Source organism: Podarcis tiliguerta (assembly GCF_965153285.1).
Source record: "Podarcis tiliguerta genome assembly, chromosome: 1".
Lineage (NCBI taxonomy): Eukaryota > Metazoa > Chordata > Lepidosauria > Squamata > Lacertidae > Podarcis > Podarcis tiliguerta.
In genome coordinates this window covers 87,763,232-87,779,223 of record NC_139534.1, presented here as the reverse complement: position 1 = coordinate 87,779,223, position 15,992 = coordinate 87,763,232, and the positions used below count along the sequence as shown (strand labels likewise).

At 43.4% G+C, this 15,992-nt stretch overlaps 1 protein-coding gene across 4 annotated transcripts in view; it reads left to right on the top strand.

Annotated features, from left to right (window-relative positions):
* The first annotated feature begins 861 nt into the window (after positions 1–861).
* PLEKHH1 (pleckstrin homology, MyTH4 and FERM domain containing H1) overlaps positions 862–15,992 on the top strand; it is a 50,817-nt gene continuing 35,686 nt past the window's right edge. For 2 of the 4 annotated variants that reach the window (XM_083456599.1, XM_083456598.1), the window contains exons 1-4: positions 862–1,095; positions 6,936–7,098; positions 12,799–12,861; positions 14,782–14,943. In XM_083456599.1, coding sequence (XP_083312725.1) covers positions 6,973–7,098; positions 12,799–12,861; positions 14,782–14,943 — 351 coding nt within the window. In that variant the 5' untranslated portion in view covers positions 862–1,095; positions 6,936–6,972. Of the gene's footprint in view, positions 1,096–1,135; positions 1,238–6,935; positions 7,099–12,798; positions 12,862–14,781; positions 14,944–15,992 lie in introns of those variants that run through there. The other 2 variants (XM_083456601.1, XM_083456600.1) reach the window with 2 other exon arrangements.

The window sequence follows — 15,992 nt, the reverse complement described above, 5'->3', positions numbered from 1 at the left end:
CACAGTCTGAATGCATTTATGATTGCAGCGAAGACTGAGTTGTTCCCTATGTGATGCGGTGTGGTTGCATCACGCCAAGCACTACCAGTGTGGCTAAGATCCACTTTCCTTTTATAACTTAGACATGTATAGATCATATAGATAACTAAGACCACTTGCGTATTATTATGCCAACACATGTGGAAAGGGCACAATTCGTTGCTGGATATTGTGTGCTAGAGTATTTGCACCAAAATGTATTGGCTTTCCTTTCCCCCAACTCCTCCTCCCACAAAACCTTTTCATCTTTTGACATTTAAAAAAATCATAATCAATCATGATTCTGGAACTCAGCTGCTTTAACAAATTCTCTTTCAAATTCCTTATTTTATTTTTTAAAATCAGATTTAGGATTTGTGTATTGTGTTGTTTAATGTTGTTTAGCGGTATGTACATGGGTGTAGGGGGAGAGGGAGCTGTAGCTGCCCCCCATCAATAATAATCAATAAAAATCAATAGCTAACTGAGGTTCTGTCCCCCCCCCCCCAAACAAAAATCCTGGTTACTTTACGCCCATTTGTATGTAGCTTTCTGGAAGAGAATGGATGCATCTAGAGTGAGTATTTCTTCTCTGGGACAATGCCTAGCCAAGCTGAAATGAAAGAAAACGTGACAAGAGTGCTTGTCGGTACAAAAGAAGGCCATTTCCCACACAGACACACAAAAGATCACAGAGAAATCCTGTGGGTGGGAAGTCAGTTCCCTGCTGTTTTATTTTGGAGGGGAGGCAGCCTAACCTGATATTATTGTCAGGCAAGGGGTTAAAAGTGTAGTGCCGATGATGTCAGTTCCTGTGCTTCTTTGGAGGGCTGGCTGTGCTATTTGAGCCAGGCTCTCCCGCTTGAAGGAAAAGAGGGAGAAAAGAGGCAGAGAACGGGGAAAGGCTGAATGGGACTCGAGCGTAGCTGTTGTGTGCATGACTTTCGTGAGATCCTCTCCCCCTCAGGGCAGAAGCAGCCCTCGTTTGCCTCGCAGGCTGGAGGTGAGCGGCAGGAGGATGGCAACACTCTGTTCCTGAGCACAATATAACCTTGTTCTGACCAAGAACAATACAAGGTCAGTCGCAACTTGGGGCGGGGGGGGGGGGGAGGCTTCTGCTATCTTGGCTCTTTGCTTCCAGTGCCCGGCTTGCCTCAGCCCTCCCTCCTTCTCCTTCTCCTCCTCCTCCTCCTGCTGCTGCTAGAGCAGCCTGCCCAAGGTGAGAGACTGTGTGAGGCTGGGGGTGTGCGGGGCGATCTTTGCTTTTTCTTGTTATTTCCAAAACTGATTTAAGCAGGGTTTAAAACTGTAGGGCAGAAAGGGATGACTGCTATAACATGTCTGTACTGTGTACTGGAAATCACTACCTGTGGTGTTGTCTTACTTTGATACCTTCTTTCATTTAAAATTACTAGGAGAGAAGGGAGTAGGTAAATGTCCTCTTTTATGGAATGTGTTATCTTATTATTACAGATGACTTAGTGTGAACTAGTTATGACCAATGTAATGAACGGGTGGTGTAAACTAGCAGCCTTAACCATTGCCATCTCTGGCAAATAGTAAACAGTTTGGGGTTCGAGAAACAAGCCCCATTGAACTTACTTCTGCATAAACATATTTAGGATTGTGCTGTTGGTCTTTTAAAAATAGCTGGCACAGAGTATTGGTACATTAACCAGGACTTTCAAGGGTACTTTCATTTACTGCATAAGATGGGTATTGCCTAGTGGAAGGATGGAGTTTACAAGAGAAACTTAACTCTATGGTCGCTTTACCTGCTAAATTAAGTAATTAAGATTCTCCTGAGGACTATTTGTTTAAACTTTAAATGATTACCATGTTAGCCTTATCTTCAATAGCTGAGGTGTTTGCTTATAGTTATTTCTTTTTGTTCATGTATTGAACAAAATTAGTTCTTCTGAAGCTCTGGGTGGCGTACAAAATTGATAAAATCAACATCAATTAAACATAAAGTAGAATAAAACATACACAAGTAGCATTAAAGCAGCAGAAAGATAAAACTACAGGAAAAATAATCCCAGTATTAAAAAGTGCTTTGTGCTTTTACCTGAAATTTAAAATGAGACACATTGATGATTCATCTCCATGGGAACCTCATTCCATAACTGTGAGGCTACAACTGAAAAGGCCTTGTTCCTTCCCACAATTGATTTAGGTGCTTTTATAAATGGGATGCAAAGCACGGTGCAGTTTACGAATCTTAAAAAGCAGAAGAACAATAAATGGGATATGTGCTTAATATCTCTCTGAGATATGCAGGTGCAAACCATAAGATGCAGTGCTTATACAATACTATTACAATGGAATGGTGATTGTGCCACCATCTTGCCTGGTTAGGCACACATGCACAGTTGTTAAAGTGTAGTGTCTTCCGTTTGTTTCACCAACAAAACCTTTAGAGCAGCAGTTATCATATTAAATGCCATGTCAATACTAGCTCCCATGGGGTTCATGGGGTGTCAGGGTGCCAGACCTCTGGTAGGGAACACATCGTGTTCCTTCTGGGGTAGTTTGTCCACCTTTGGTTCCCATGGATGCCGACCATAACTAGCTCCCAAAAGAGCCTGTACTAAACTCATTGGGTTATACCCAACTTTAGTCATACTCAGACTAAAGCCATTGAAATCAATGGACAAGTAGCTTCTGTCCATTAATTTTAATTGGTATGCTTTGAGTATGATGGATTAGTTGGATATCACCCCCTGAGACTAGGCAAGATTTAAAACTGGCAAAACTCTCATTGAGCAGAACAGTCTTAACAGGAGCTTGAAAGTGATCTCCTTGTGAATTTCCCACCTTCGCTTTCTTTCATAATTACAAATATATAATGCTATTTGTAATGGAATAACCCATGCAAAAGTGAGTATCAGTATGGTAGTGCTTTCCACCAGCTGCATACAGTTTGAGATGAAACCAGATAATATAGATATGAAACTTCTGAAGTGGTAAAGTGAAGTGCAGTCCTAAAATGTCTGTTACCCCAGGTAAATGTGTATAGCATTGCAGTCTTAATTTGAGATGGCAAATGAGCACAGGTGGCGGGAAACTGTCTTTAGTATCGCACCTTGGTGCAAGTGTATATGAAACACCAGGACTGCAATATCTAATGAATTAGAAACATTTTAATTGACAAAAAGTTACAGTAGTCCAGGTCAGGTCAGACCAAGACAGAATAGTGTGGTCCTATGTACTTCCCTTGATCTGGACACTATATACCGGTATCTGTTGTTGCAACCTAGAATTGAAATTGGCTACCCCCTAAAACTCATGTGATTATTCGACTAAGTGCTGCCATCCAAGAAAAGAAATCTATGTAATGCATGTGTTTGTAAAGAAATGTAATTGCATTAATATGTATTTCACATGATACATATATCTTTAAAATGCTATGTTGATTAGTTTGTATACCTTTGACATAATGAGAAGTGAAAAAAAGAAAAGATAAATAGTTAGGTTCTGCTATATAATGGTTATGTTAGATGCAAAACCAACATTTTTGGGTAAATAAACTGTGTTTTTAAAAAGGCATATGTGAAACAGTATGGACATGTTTTCTCCAGAAAACTGCATGTACTACCATTATAACCTCTAAGATCAAGCCTTAATGCTGAATCCTTGATTACATTTTTTGCATTCCTCTCTGGATAGATGCATTCATAGTGGATATCATAAGATTGTCTGCAAATGGCACAATACACCTACTAATCTAGTACTGCAAAGTGATTTATTATTGCAAAATGGGTGGTAGGCTTTTGATTATGATGAATACAATTTGTTCTGAGCTCTTGTAACTTTTTTTAAAAAACCAAGCAGATAGAAGAAAGAGGTCAAATTCAATGTTTCCCCCCCCCTAATCATTACAAGGATTTCTGTACAACTTTATCTCTTGATACAAGCAAGGACTCAGCTGCCTTTATGTTGTGTCTTTCACCTCAAGCCTGTTCTCCCATGAGAAAAAAATGCTGTCCATGACTTCGTTATAATAGATCCAATGTTGCCTTCCTACAATAAGGCACCATGTTCTAATTAACAAAAGGCCTTGGTAGCTGGGTAACTAGGGGCTAACTCTTTAGCTTTTGGGCCTTGATATGGAATTTTACTGCAGCTATGCCTGTTAGGCTTTTCCCTATTGATATATATAACAGAAACTTGCTCAGTAGCTAGTGGTGGGGTGGGCACTCGCGGAGGAACGGGGTTGTGGAGGCAGTGGACCGCCCCCGGCACCACTATTCCGGTAGAGTGCCATTGTGGTGCCCCCCCCAACGCACCCCCGTGCACACCAGGCACCATGCCCACACAGACAGCGCCCCACGCCCCCAGAACGCATGCCACGCCCCTGTGGGCGGCTCACCACGCTCTCGCAGGCAGCATGCCATGCCCCTGGGATGTGCCCCACACCCCCAGGATCACCAGTCATGCCCCCGCCAATTCTCTGCCCCCCGGTAGCGGAGCATGCAGCTTCACTGCTGGGAGTGGGGTGCCACCGCTCACCTGACTGCTGGGTAGTTCTGTTGCTATGGCTTTTTGAGAAGTAGATGGGAAGGGAGGAGGCTGCAGCAAGGTTTGTGCGGTACAGATGCAGGAGCAGAACCAACTGAGTGCCTCCTTCCAGTGTGTTTCCACCCTGCCATCTTCTCTGCCAGCTTACCCTTCACCCTCTGCGAACCCTCAGTGAACAGCAGTGATGTGACTGACCATGTGAGCAGGGGTGCCCCTCCATGCTGTCCGATACTGATCTTTCCATATTGCAGTGAAAGAAGTAATACCATTGTTGCTTTAACTTACTTTTGTCTTGGATGCCTGGACAGTACAATTTTCATTATTCTGCAGTGTTTAGTATGTGTGTTCCATTTCAATAGAAAGATAATGGAGTGGCAGACCTGAAAATTAAATGGAGGTGGGGAGGGGCTCTCCCTTGCTGGACAGCAATCCATTGGCGATGTTTCTCTAGCTCTGGATGTCCTTCATTGAACAGAGGGTTGTCCTAGGTAGCCTACAAGGCCCCCTCCAACTCCACAAATCTATGATGATGCATATTATATAGGCAAGTTTCTTCCTCACCATCTCCTATCCTTGGCATGTCAGGTTTGACAAGATGGGAGTGTAGAGAACCAAACTGGAAATGTATCATCTAGCCATTCTTCAAAATAGGCTACTCCATTCTGTGGCAAGTGGTCCATAGGATGCAATATAAAAAGCCTGAAACTCAATCCTAGACATGTTCTCTTGAAAGTAAGTCCCACTGAGATCACTTTCTGGTACACATGCTTAATGTGATAGGGACATGTGCTCAGTAAAATCTTTAAAGGAGTATTTCCTGTCTCTATATGTTCATTTTATATGGATGTTCTGTCATTCTGGATTCATGTGATGCTATGGGCAATTAATTCAGTGCCCCCACATCAGTTCAGTGCTCTGAAGCTCACAACAGCTTGATGCAATCATGAATGAGACACACCTGGTAGCGAAAGTGATCAGGAATGGATAGATTGGATAGACGGAGGGCAGCAGAAAAATAGAGTGGGCATCTGCCAAAACATTTCAGCTGTGTTCTTATGTGAGCTGAGTGTTCAGACTACATATATGTGTGTGTGTGTGTGTGTGTGTGTGTATGTATATATGGCTGACTGTACTATGTGCATTGATGGCATCCGTGCAGCCCTCATTCTCACATCCAACAGGGTGGAATGGATTAACCCTCAAAGGCAGATTTCCAATGAAAAACTGTGCCCGCAAGCTTTTCTGCTCATTAATTAATTCAGCTTTGTTTTTCAGCACTTTAGTAGTCATAGGTGACAAAAAAATTATATGCAGGATAGCCAAGGAGAGATGGAGCATTCCGTCACTTCTCTGTGGCCAACACAGAAACCAGGGGCTGCTGGAGGAGTGAAATCCCTCTTTCCACATGCAGCTTAGAAATGCTGCAGGAGGCTCTCTCTCTCTCTCCACTGGCAGCCCTCGGCAGGCTGGTAAAAAGTATATATTAGAGGCTGTCGCCTTTTGTGGGCTTATTTGCAAGGCTGAATTAAATCACCAGAATAGTTCCAAAGTTTTTAATTTCTATGCTCACCCCTCCAGCTTTTCAGCATATCTTTCCATTTCCATTCATTAAATTTGGGGACAAGCAAAAGGGACTTCCAAAGGTGATTAAAATGGACAAAGGGCCTTAGCTAAATATTTTTCAGACGGTGGCAATGAAATATAATGAATGAAGCTTTATCTTTGTTCTCTTATTATCTGTTTCACTTGGATAATTCATAGCCAAAGCTTTGTCATGGAAGGGCTTCTGTCATCCATGAGGACACTTAGTGCATTGTGTCTTCTGCTGCCCACTTCAATTAGCTCATGGGCTTCTAATGAAAGGGGCATATTGGCTATGTGAATTTTAAGCATTAGCTAAGCAACAGGCCTATCGTTCCTGCTCTTGTAGCTGAACCTACATACCAGGAGATTAAATACGCACTGACAGGCTACCAGAATGACCCTGGGAAACATTAAGAGTTAGAGCATGTTGGTGGTCCAAAAGATAGCTAAACTGGGGGGAGAGAGAGACCATATGGAAACCAGAGTAACTTTGATAATGTGATCTTTAGGAGCTGATAAGAAGATTCTGTTAACTCTTTCACTGCACAGTCTGGAGCAACAGTGAGTTTATACCATAGTCTAAGGCTTAGGCTGTTTGCGTTTGCCTAATCTTCTAATCAGGCTTGATTGAAGCTCTTGTCCTGGAAGTCTTAGTTGTTAAAAGTTTGTTTACAGTTAGAATCTTCATTCTGGATTCTCCTAAACTTCCCGAGTGTTTAAAATTTGAATGCAGAGTTGGTTTTGTGTAAACTGACATAAGACAATTCATATAGCATTTGGGACATTTTTTCCCCTTTGTCTTGCTCACTTAGGACATCTTGAGATTGGTCTAGGGAGAAGGCATTCAAAATGGCAGAGCTCGCTGTTGAGAATGGTAGCTGCATGGACTGGCAGAAACGATGCCTTGCATTGGAGACACAGCTCTTCAAATTCCGCCTGCAAGCTAGTAGGATCCGGGAGCTTTTGGCTGAGAAGGTGAGGCAAAAGCTACATTTTGTAACCAGTCTTTGTTGCTTCTTCTTCTTTCTTTTTTTAAAAAATACTTTTATTTTGCTTTAAACAAATACAGATAAATATAGACAACCAAAATTACAAAAGAAAATTCCATAATAATAATGAAAAAAGCTAAAAAAACTACAAAAAATATCAAAGTACAAGGTTGCTTATCCTTAAACCTTTGAATGAGGATAGCTAGTAAGAGAGATTGTAACCCCCCATGAAGAGGCCAGGGACATATGTTTTAAAACCAAGTCTTTATAATGAAAAATCAAACAGTTTCAACTTAAATTTGATACAGTACCCTATAAGAAGGTCTAGAGAAATTGCCTGCCATGTTTTTATTTGCTTATTAATGGACTGATTTTTTTTTAAAAAAAATTTCTCTAAGTTAACAACATTCTGAAATATAAAGGTAAAGAGACCCCTGACCATTAGGTCCAGTTATGACCGATTCTAGGATTGCAGCGCTCATCTCACTTTATTGGGTGAGGGAGCCGGCGTACAGCTTCCGGGTCATGTGGCCAGCAGGACTAAGCCGCTTCTGGTGAACCAGATCAGTGCACGGAAACGCCGTTTATCTTCCCACCGGAGCGGTACCTATTTATCTACTTGCACTTTGACGTGCTTTCGAACTGCTAGGTTGGCAGGAGCAGGGATCGAGCAATGGGAGCTCACCCTGTTGCGGGGATTCGAACCGCCGACCTTCTGATCGGCAAGTCCTAGGCTCTGTGGTTTAACCCACAGCGCCACCTGCGTCCCTTATTCTGAAATATACACTATAATTAATTACAGTAACACCAACTGCAATAGAATATCACAATAAAAACTACGTTAGCTGATCCAAAAATGTATTTGGCTTAAGTTTCAGAGCAGCCTGAGGATGTGGACAAGAACTCAGATGGCTTTGAAATAATGATTTCAGAACTTGATTCCCACCCTATCCATGTGTTTGTTATTTAAACCCCAAGCTCTCTTTCGTTCATTAGAAATCCTAAATTTAAATCTTTACCCAGTCAATGTTTTCGGAAAGAATTCCAACAGAATGGTGACAGCACAATAAACTTGTCTGATTACTCCTGCACTCTGCGGAGCACCTGACGGCTGGACACCCCTGTGGAAAGGGAAATGAAGACTCTGGAGTTAATCCAGCCCTTGGGGTGTGGGTGTGTCAGGCTACCCTTTGTTGAGATTAGGGAGCAGTTTGGTTCAGTGATCAGGTTACTCTGTAACTGGCTGTATGGTTTTGTGATGTGGTTTTTCCTCTGAAGGCCAAAGAGTAAGCAGTTAAAGGCTGTAATTCAACAAAGGATTGTCAGAAGTGCTAGGAGCGAGGGGAGGTTTTCAGGCTAACAGGATGGTTGCCTTAGTGCTGAAAATGAAAACTGACTAATTTTGTAATTTAGTAAGTGATTTAGCAAGTCAGTCGAACAATTTAAGAACTGAATCACACAATTCTAATACACAACCTAAGTACCAGAATTTCAGCCTTAAGGGCTAGTTCACAAATTTGTTTGCTAATTTCCCACCCCTCAACAAATTCCTAGGGCAGTTTATAGTGACTCATTTGATAACTGCAGCATCAAGTGGTGACTTGTATGTATGAATGAACAAACCACAGGATGCCCATGCATATCCCTGCATAGCTCTTCAAATTCAATGGGGTTTTTTTTGGAAGGATTTAGTTCACACATTCAGCTTTGAACATTCACCTTTTGAATTGTCTAGTGATAACTTATCAAGTGACTGTGCACGCGCGCGCGCGCACACACACACACAGGTGAACATTCCCCCAAGTCCTTAATAAACATGTGAAGGGTTGTTACAATGCTTTCTTAATAAAAGTTCTTTGCACTGCGTTCTGCCATGCCTCTCTTGAGAAACTCAAAACAAATGCAATGCTAGCAATGATACTGCTCAAATGTTTTTTGGAAGCTTTCCATGGAAATTAAAGTATGCTGGAGTTTAGAACTGTATGCATTGTATGCCTTTGCTAACTGGCATTTACTTGCACTCAGGGTTTTTTTTTCCATGCAGTTGCACACACTGAGGAGAAAAGGGGTAATATTCTCTTGATGAGTGACATGGCAGGCTGTTGCCATGGCAGCATGATGACCCTGTTACAAATGAGCTGTGGGGCCTCTCAGGAGAGAGAGAAAAGGACTGAGAGAGAGAGAGAAATGGAGAGAGAAAATGGAGCTGAATCTAATTAACACAAAAGAGAGTAAAAATCCAAAGAAAAATACTTTGATTCTGGCAGGAATGCCTGACTAAGCTTAGAAGTGGAGATGTGTGTACACAGGATTTCCTGGGTACTTTTCTCATGGGCTCATTTGAAGGGTGTTCATACTGACTGTTAATGCATCTTCACCCAGTTAATCTAGAAATGTGTTCAAGAATCTCATGTCTTTAGTAACTGGCATTTACTTACACAGTTGTGCACACAACGGGAAAGAGGGGTAATATTCAGTTGATGAGTGACATAGCAGTCTGTTGCCATGGCGGCATAATTGACCCGGTTAACAAATGAACTGTGGGCCATGAATCTTTGGCCGCTCTCCTCACCTTTGAGACATCATTCTGTTCGATAATAGGGCTTTATCTTTCTACAGCACGTGGGAGAGGACAGCTTGGTGGGCTAGGGATCAGAAGCGTAGGAACCGAATTTTGAACATCTCATTTCAATGTTTGTTTCACAGTTAATTAGCCGTGCAGTGCAGTTTTCTCATCAGTATTACAAAACATGATATATAGAAAGTGCAATCTGAATGCTCAGCTTATTGTTAGTTTGCCCCTGGGGAACCTTGAATAACACATGATACTCAAAAAGCACCATGAAATTAACACTCTTGTCTGATGTTAAACAGAGCAGCAGATTTAACATCCCACAGCAAGACAATGAAGTGGTGAGAAGGAAGGTGAATACTAATTATTTTTAAACTGAGTCAGGCTACATGGATTTTTATTAGCTTATCTGAAGGTTTGGCAGGCTGTTAGGGGTTGCCATGAGATTTTTAATGAATGCAGACAGTTTCGGTATCCATTCAGTTGGGAGGTAAGTAGAGTTCTTCTGTTCTCAAAGAACCCAGGTTTCTTGGGGAGATCAGTTTCTAAAATGCTGGTCTTGTTCAGCTTACTCATGGGAGACAGTGAACTATGCCAATAAGTGGTCAAGTGTCAGAGTGGTACAGTTGCCATCGTTCACAAGAGCAGAAATATCACCAATAATGTGCAAATGGTAATGTCTGTGCAGTGAGCCATGGTACTGCAATGAAGTTGAAGCTTCGGTTTGGGACAAAAAGGATGTTAATTTCCAGGTATTATTCCAAGTAGGGGTGTATGCTCTTTCTGGGGTAGTTTGCCCACATTTGGTCCCCACCCTGCACTCAGCTCTCATCTGTGGCTCCTAGAAGCTGTCAGCATGTGACAGCAGCCACACCCCAGGAAAGGGCTTTGACCGACCAGCTAAACCAGGTGAGGGTAGTCAATGAGTCTCAGGCCCTTGGTGAGTTAGGGACTTCCCCTGCGTGCGAAGACAGGCTCCAGCTGATTGAGCAGACAAGACCAACAGTGGGACCAAAGGTCAAGGTGGTGGTTTTCTGCACATGCTGTAGAGGGAAGCGAGAGGCAGATGGGGCTCATCAACCCGAGAAGGTTGCCCATCTAGGAAAAGGAAAACTCTGATCCTAAACCCCCTGAAACTCTGACCCTAAAACTTACAGGATATATTTTGGAGAATAAAAAGCTAGGGAATAAACCCTACACAAATCTGGAGTGGAGTCCGTAAGACAGATGGATGGTGCCTTGTACACCTCCTTCTAGCAACTCCTGATGCCAACTTACTGCTCTGCTTTCCTTTGGAGAATATCAGCGTGGCCGAGAGGGGGAGTCTTGTCGCCTGGGCAGCGCAGGGCTTCCATACACACTGCCCAAGCTTGTGCCCTGGGGAGGTTACTTTGGTGCTACTAATGACTTCATCCCCAGAAGTGCACTCCATTCTCTTGAGGCAATGGAGAAGTCACATTGATCCCTCTCCCCTTCTGGGAATAGTAACTCTACAAGGGGAGTTATTGCACTTTTACCCAAATGGGATTGCTGCTCCCCATCCAAAAGCATTGGTTTTCCTCAAACAACCCTCCAAGGAAAACGTTATGACAATTATTAAAATTAATGAGCTCTTGTATATAAGCTTGTGAGAACAAAGAACCTATGGGACACTGACCCACAGCCCTCTTTTTCTCTCCAGCAGGGAAAGTCTGTGTGCAGATATTGTTTTCCCAAGAAGAATGTGAAAGGAGGGGAGGTACTTTAGAGGTCTTCATTAAGGCATAGGAGAAGGCAGGGCAAGAGGAAGGAGCTGCAGACACAGCTCTGAATTGACGTAGAGAAAGCCAGACTCTTGAGAAGAAGTGCAGGGGAAGTTACGTACATGAGATCAGGATGCTTTTAATGTAATTCCAGCTGATATAATATCCATGCACTGCAATGGTAGTAGATCATCTGCAAAACGAGGATCAAACAGAAGCTTGGATATCAAATTTGATTGGGGGGGAAAAACAGCTTTCTAAAATCCTTTCATTTACTCTGTCAAAATTAATGCTGAGTCAGCGCTTCAGCATGGTATTACCACAGCATGGCACCGAGTATCTCTTGCCAACCTGGAACACTATAATAAAGGACGCTTCTGGGAAAAATGGGGCTGTTCCTGGCAGTGCAGTTGAACCATTATTCAGGGGCATGTTTTGCAAAAGTGAATGTGGAGCGAGTGAATATAGGAGGAGAATCAATCACTCAAGCCCATGAAGTGCGCACATGGGAGGTTGAAGTCTCCTGCGTAAATTGGGCCACAAACGCCGTTGAATTTGCATAATATTTATGTCAATCTCGTACCTGTAAATAACTTGACATGGGAATATGTGATAAAGTAAATAGCACTCTTTGAAATCGTTTCTAGACATTAAAAGATCCTGCGCATCATAGTGATTATATAGTGATGCAGAATCGATCATAAGTCTATCAAAGAGATATGGTGAGTTGAATGCTAATGGTGAGCTGGTGGCTTCTAAGTAAGCTGCTTATAGGAGTAGTGAATAGCATATAAAATGTACCAGAAGGTATCCTTTCCAACCATATAATGAATGTCAAAATTCACTAATGAGAAAATGACGGGTGATAGTGCTGTTAAAAGGGACACGGGTGGCGCTGTGGGTTAAACTACAGAGCCTAGGGCTTGCTGATCAGAAGGTTGGCGGTTCAAATCCCCGTGATGGGGTGAGCTCCCATTGCTCGGTCCCTGCTCTTGTCAACCTAGCAGTTCGAAAGCACGAAGTGCAAGTAGATAAATAGGTACTGCTCTGGCGGGAAGGTAAACGGCATTTCTGTGTGCTGCTCTGGTTCGCCAGAAGCAGCTTAGTTATGCTGGCCACATGACCCAGAAGCTGGACGCCTGCTCATCAGTCTTCTATGCGCCAGTAGCAGTTTAGTCCTACTGGCCACGTGACCTGGAAAGTTGTCTGTGGACAAACGCTGGCTCCCTTGGCCTGAAAGTGAGATGAGCTCTGCACCCCATAGTTGCTTTTGACTGGACTTAACTGTCCAGGGGTCCTTTACCTTACCTTTACCTTTTACCTTAGTAGTAGTGGTAGTAAACATTTTTTCATGTCTTATTTTCTTCTGAAGATGCAAGAACTGGAGCAAAGAGTGGTTGAGGCAGAACAGAGAGCCCAAAATGCAGAGAAACAGGTAAGAGCTTCTCTGATATCACTAGTCCCATAACATGTGAAAACCTTTACAGCTGGATGGGCCCCCCAAGATTTCTAATTATACAAAGGTTTTAAGTTTCAGGTGATACATTTACACCTTACAGTGTTTATAAGCTTTTAATCATGTTTCTAAACCTTGCTGTAGCAGCGAGAGAACTGTGTTCTGTGGGCAAAGCCTAAAAAGTATAGCCTTTGAGTTCTTCTCCAACTCATATCCATACCATACATTTGGAACCCATGTCTCTCCCCCACACAAAAAAACCCCATGGGAACTGTAGTTTGTTAAGAGTGCTGGGAATTTTAGCCCTGTGGGGAGTACAGTCCCCAGAATTCCTTGGGAGAGGTCATGACTATTAAAGTGGTATAAATGTGCTTTAAAAGCATCGTGTGGGTGTGATCACAGGGATTCTGTGGCCGATTATTCCCACCATTTTTAGTTGCTGAGCAATTTTTGGGACTCACACAGAATCCAGTTAAGCTACCAAGGATACTATTCTTCAACATCCCCTTTTAAAGGGGGAGGGGGAAAGGTGAATGGAAAATTACAGTCCAGGTTGGACCGCCATATCCTGGCCAAACTTGGCGGAGTGAATCAGGCCTGGAGGCTTGGAGTTTGCTGCTGCCTGTTACCAGTGGCACCACCCAGCTCGTTATCTAAGGGAAATGGAAAGGCCTTTCGAAATGCCTTAATTAAATCTGACAGGCTTAGGAAGTGGTTTAATACATCATGTGGAGCTGCCACCCCACAAACAGGTATATTGTGCAGGGAAGCAAAAGACATCTAGGAAATGAAAGGACTTGTGTGCTGAGTCCTAAAGTTGAGTGTTTTTTCCAGCCCTTGAGTTCAGGATTTTGGATGGTGTCTTCAATGTGCTCTTATCTTCAGATAAGGAATGCAAAATGGTTACTGTCCCAGCTTGGAGGTTTCAGTGTAGAGTCACCACTCAGGCATCAGACAGCTGGGAGGGGCTCTTTCCTTAGACAGTAATTATTCCCAAGCTCTGATTCAAACACCGGCAGCTTGGCAGGCTAAGCTTTCTGGCTTGGGGTGCCACACGCTTGCCTTTCAGGTTCAGCGTAGGGGAGAGACTGTTTGCCTCTCTCTGTCTAATGTAGACAGACAGGAGGACAAAACACAGCTTTCTGCAACTCGGGGGCCAGGAATGTCCACTGGAGCATAAACAGCTTTCATGAAGAAATTGGCACATAGACGGGGAAATATCCCGCACGGCATTGCCAATCTCAATTTGAGGCCTTTGAGGAGGAGGTCAGTAGGCTAGGGCGCCGGCGCCGTCAACATTTTAAAAGAGAAAAGCGGAGACTACATTTGAGAAGGTACTCTCAGGCACAACCAAATTATTTATGACATCCCTATAAAGCTTCTGTCCAAAACCCTGGAAGGGGACGGATAACATAGCTGCTGGGATGGAGAGAGGGAGAGACATGTTAATAGAAAAAGAAGGGGCAGGGGCAGAATGCCTGCCAAGTGGCGATTCAGTGCCCCACTTATATCTACCTGTAAGACATGTTTGATATCTTATTTCTTCTTGTATACTTGGGACCATCTTGCTGTCTGAGGCATTTCCAGGCATTTCTTTTAATTATCTTCTGAAAAATATATTTTCCTTGAGCCTTTGAATATTTAGGTTATATATCCACTTACCTGAAAGTGGGACTTACCTCAGACTAGGCTGAGCAGTGCTGCTAATGTGATATTTTCCACATCAGATGCCAGCACTCTAGTGGATGGGATTATACGAAGGGACAAATGTGTGAGAGTTCTTTAAGAAGAATCTGCCCTGCCCCAAATAAGGGTCCATTAGTGAATAAACAGTCTATTCCCACAAAGAGTCCAATGTGTTTCCTTCCCTTTCCCCACCCATTGTCATTACAATGAAAGTGTGAGGGAATCTTTCAGGTGGACGTTATGGAAGAGAAGCTGAAACTTGCCCACATGAAAACAAGCGGTTCAAGTGTACATAAGAAATACCAGGAGCTGGTGAGCAGAGTGCAAGAAAAGGATGAACTGATCAAGAAACTCGAGACACAGCTGGAAAAGCAGGTAATTAAGCTATTTTTAGCTGGGACACACATCTTGCCTCCGCGGCCAGTGGGAAAGGTACCATCTGATATTATGGCTTCTCTTCCTGCTTCTAAACAGTTATTGCTGCCCTTGAGTAGAGTTTCCAGAGCAATTTGCAGAAACAATATAACATACATAAATAAAACAGGTGACATCCCAAATAAAATGGGAGAACTCATGCAATGGGACTTCCTCTTGCTCCCCTTGCAGTTCCCTCATACGGCCCTAAAATCTGTTCTGGTGTGTTGCGGGTCCCTCTGAAGCTGATTCGAGAGAACTGTGGCAGGGAGGGGGAGGAAGGAAAAGTCTCATTGTGTCTGCTTGCACAAAACTGGATATCTCCCATAATAGTAATTAATACGTTAGAAGAAGAACAATATATTTTATTTATACATACATACATACATACATACATACTGGAAGGGGGGGGGGGATTATGCCTGGCACCTAAAGGATAATGCAGTTGGTGCCAGAGGGAATAAGGCACTGAGAGGCTTTCTTTTTTTCATTATACATAAGTATATCTAATAACTACAAACAGCTTGCAGAAAGAGAAGAAAAGAAAAGAAAGAGAAATTAGTTAAAAAAGAAGAAGTATGGGGCAGAAGAGTTAAGTTGTCACAACTGACAATGAATAACCATAGGAAACAGCTATGTGATTTAAGTCAATAACAGAATACCGTATTTTTCGCCCTATTGGATGCACCTAGATTTTTTGGGGGGGGGGGGATAAAGGGAAAAAAAATTATTTCCCCCCGTACAGGCGCGGGGCTGGGGCGGGGGAAGCCCGAGCTTCCCCCGACCCCAGCCCCCAGAACGGGAGCCAGAGCTATGCCGAAGCTGAGCGGGCAGCTCCGCGGAACGTCGGGAGCCCGGCGTGGCTTGGTGCCGGGCTCCGGAGGGTTGCGCGGAGCTGCGCCGAGCCCGCAAGCGCAGGCAGCTCTGCGCCACCCTCGGGAGCCCCACACGGAGCTTCCTGAAACCTGGAGAGCAAGAGGGGTCGGTGCGCACCGACCCCTCTCGCTCTC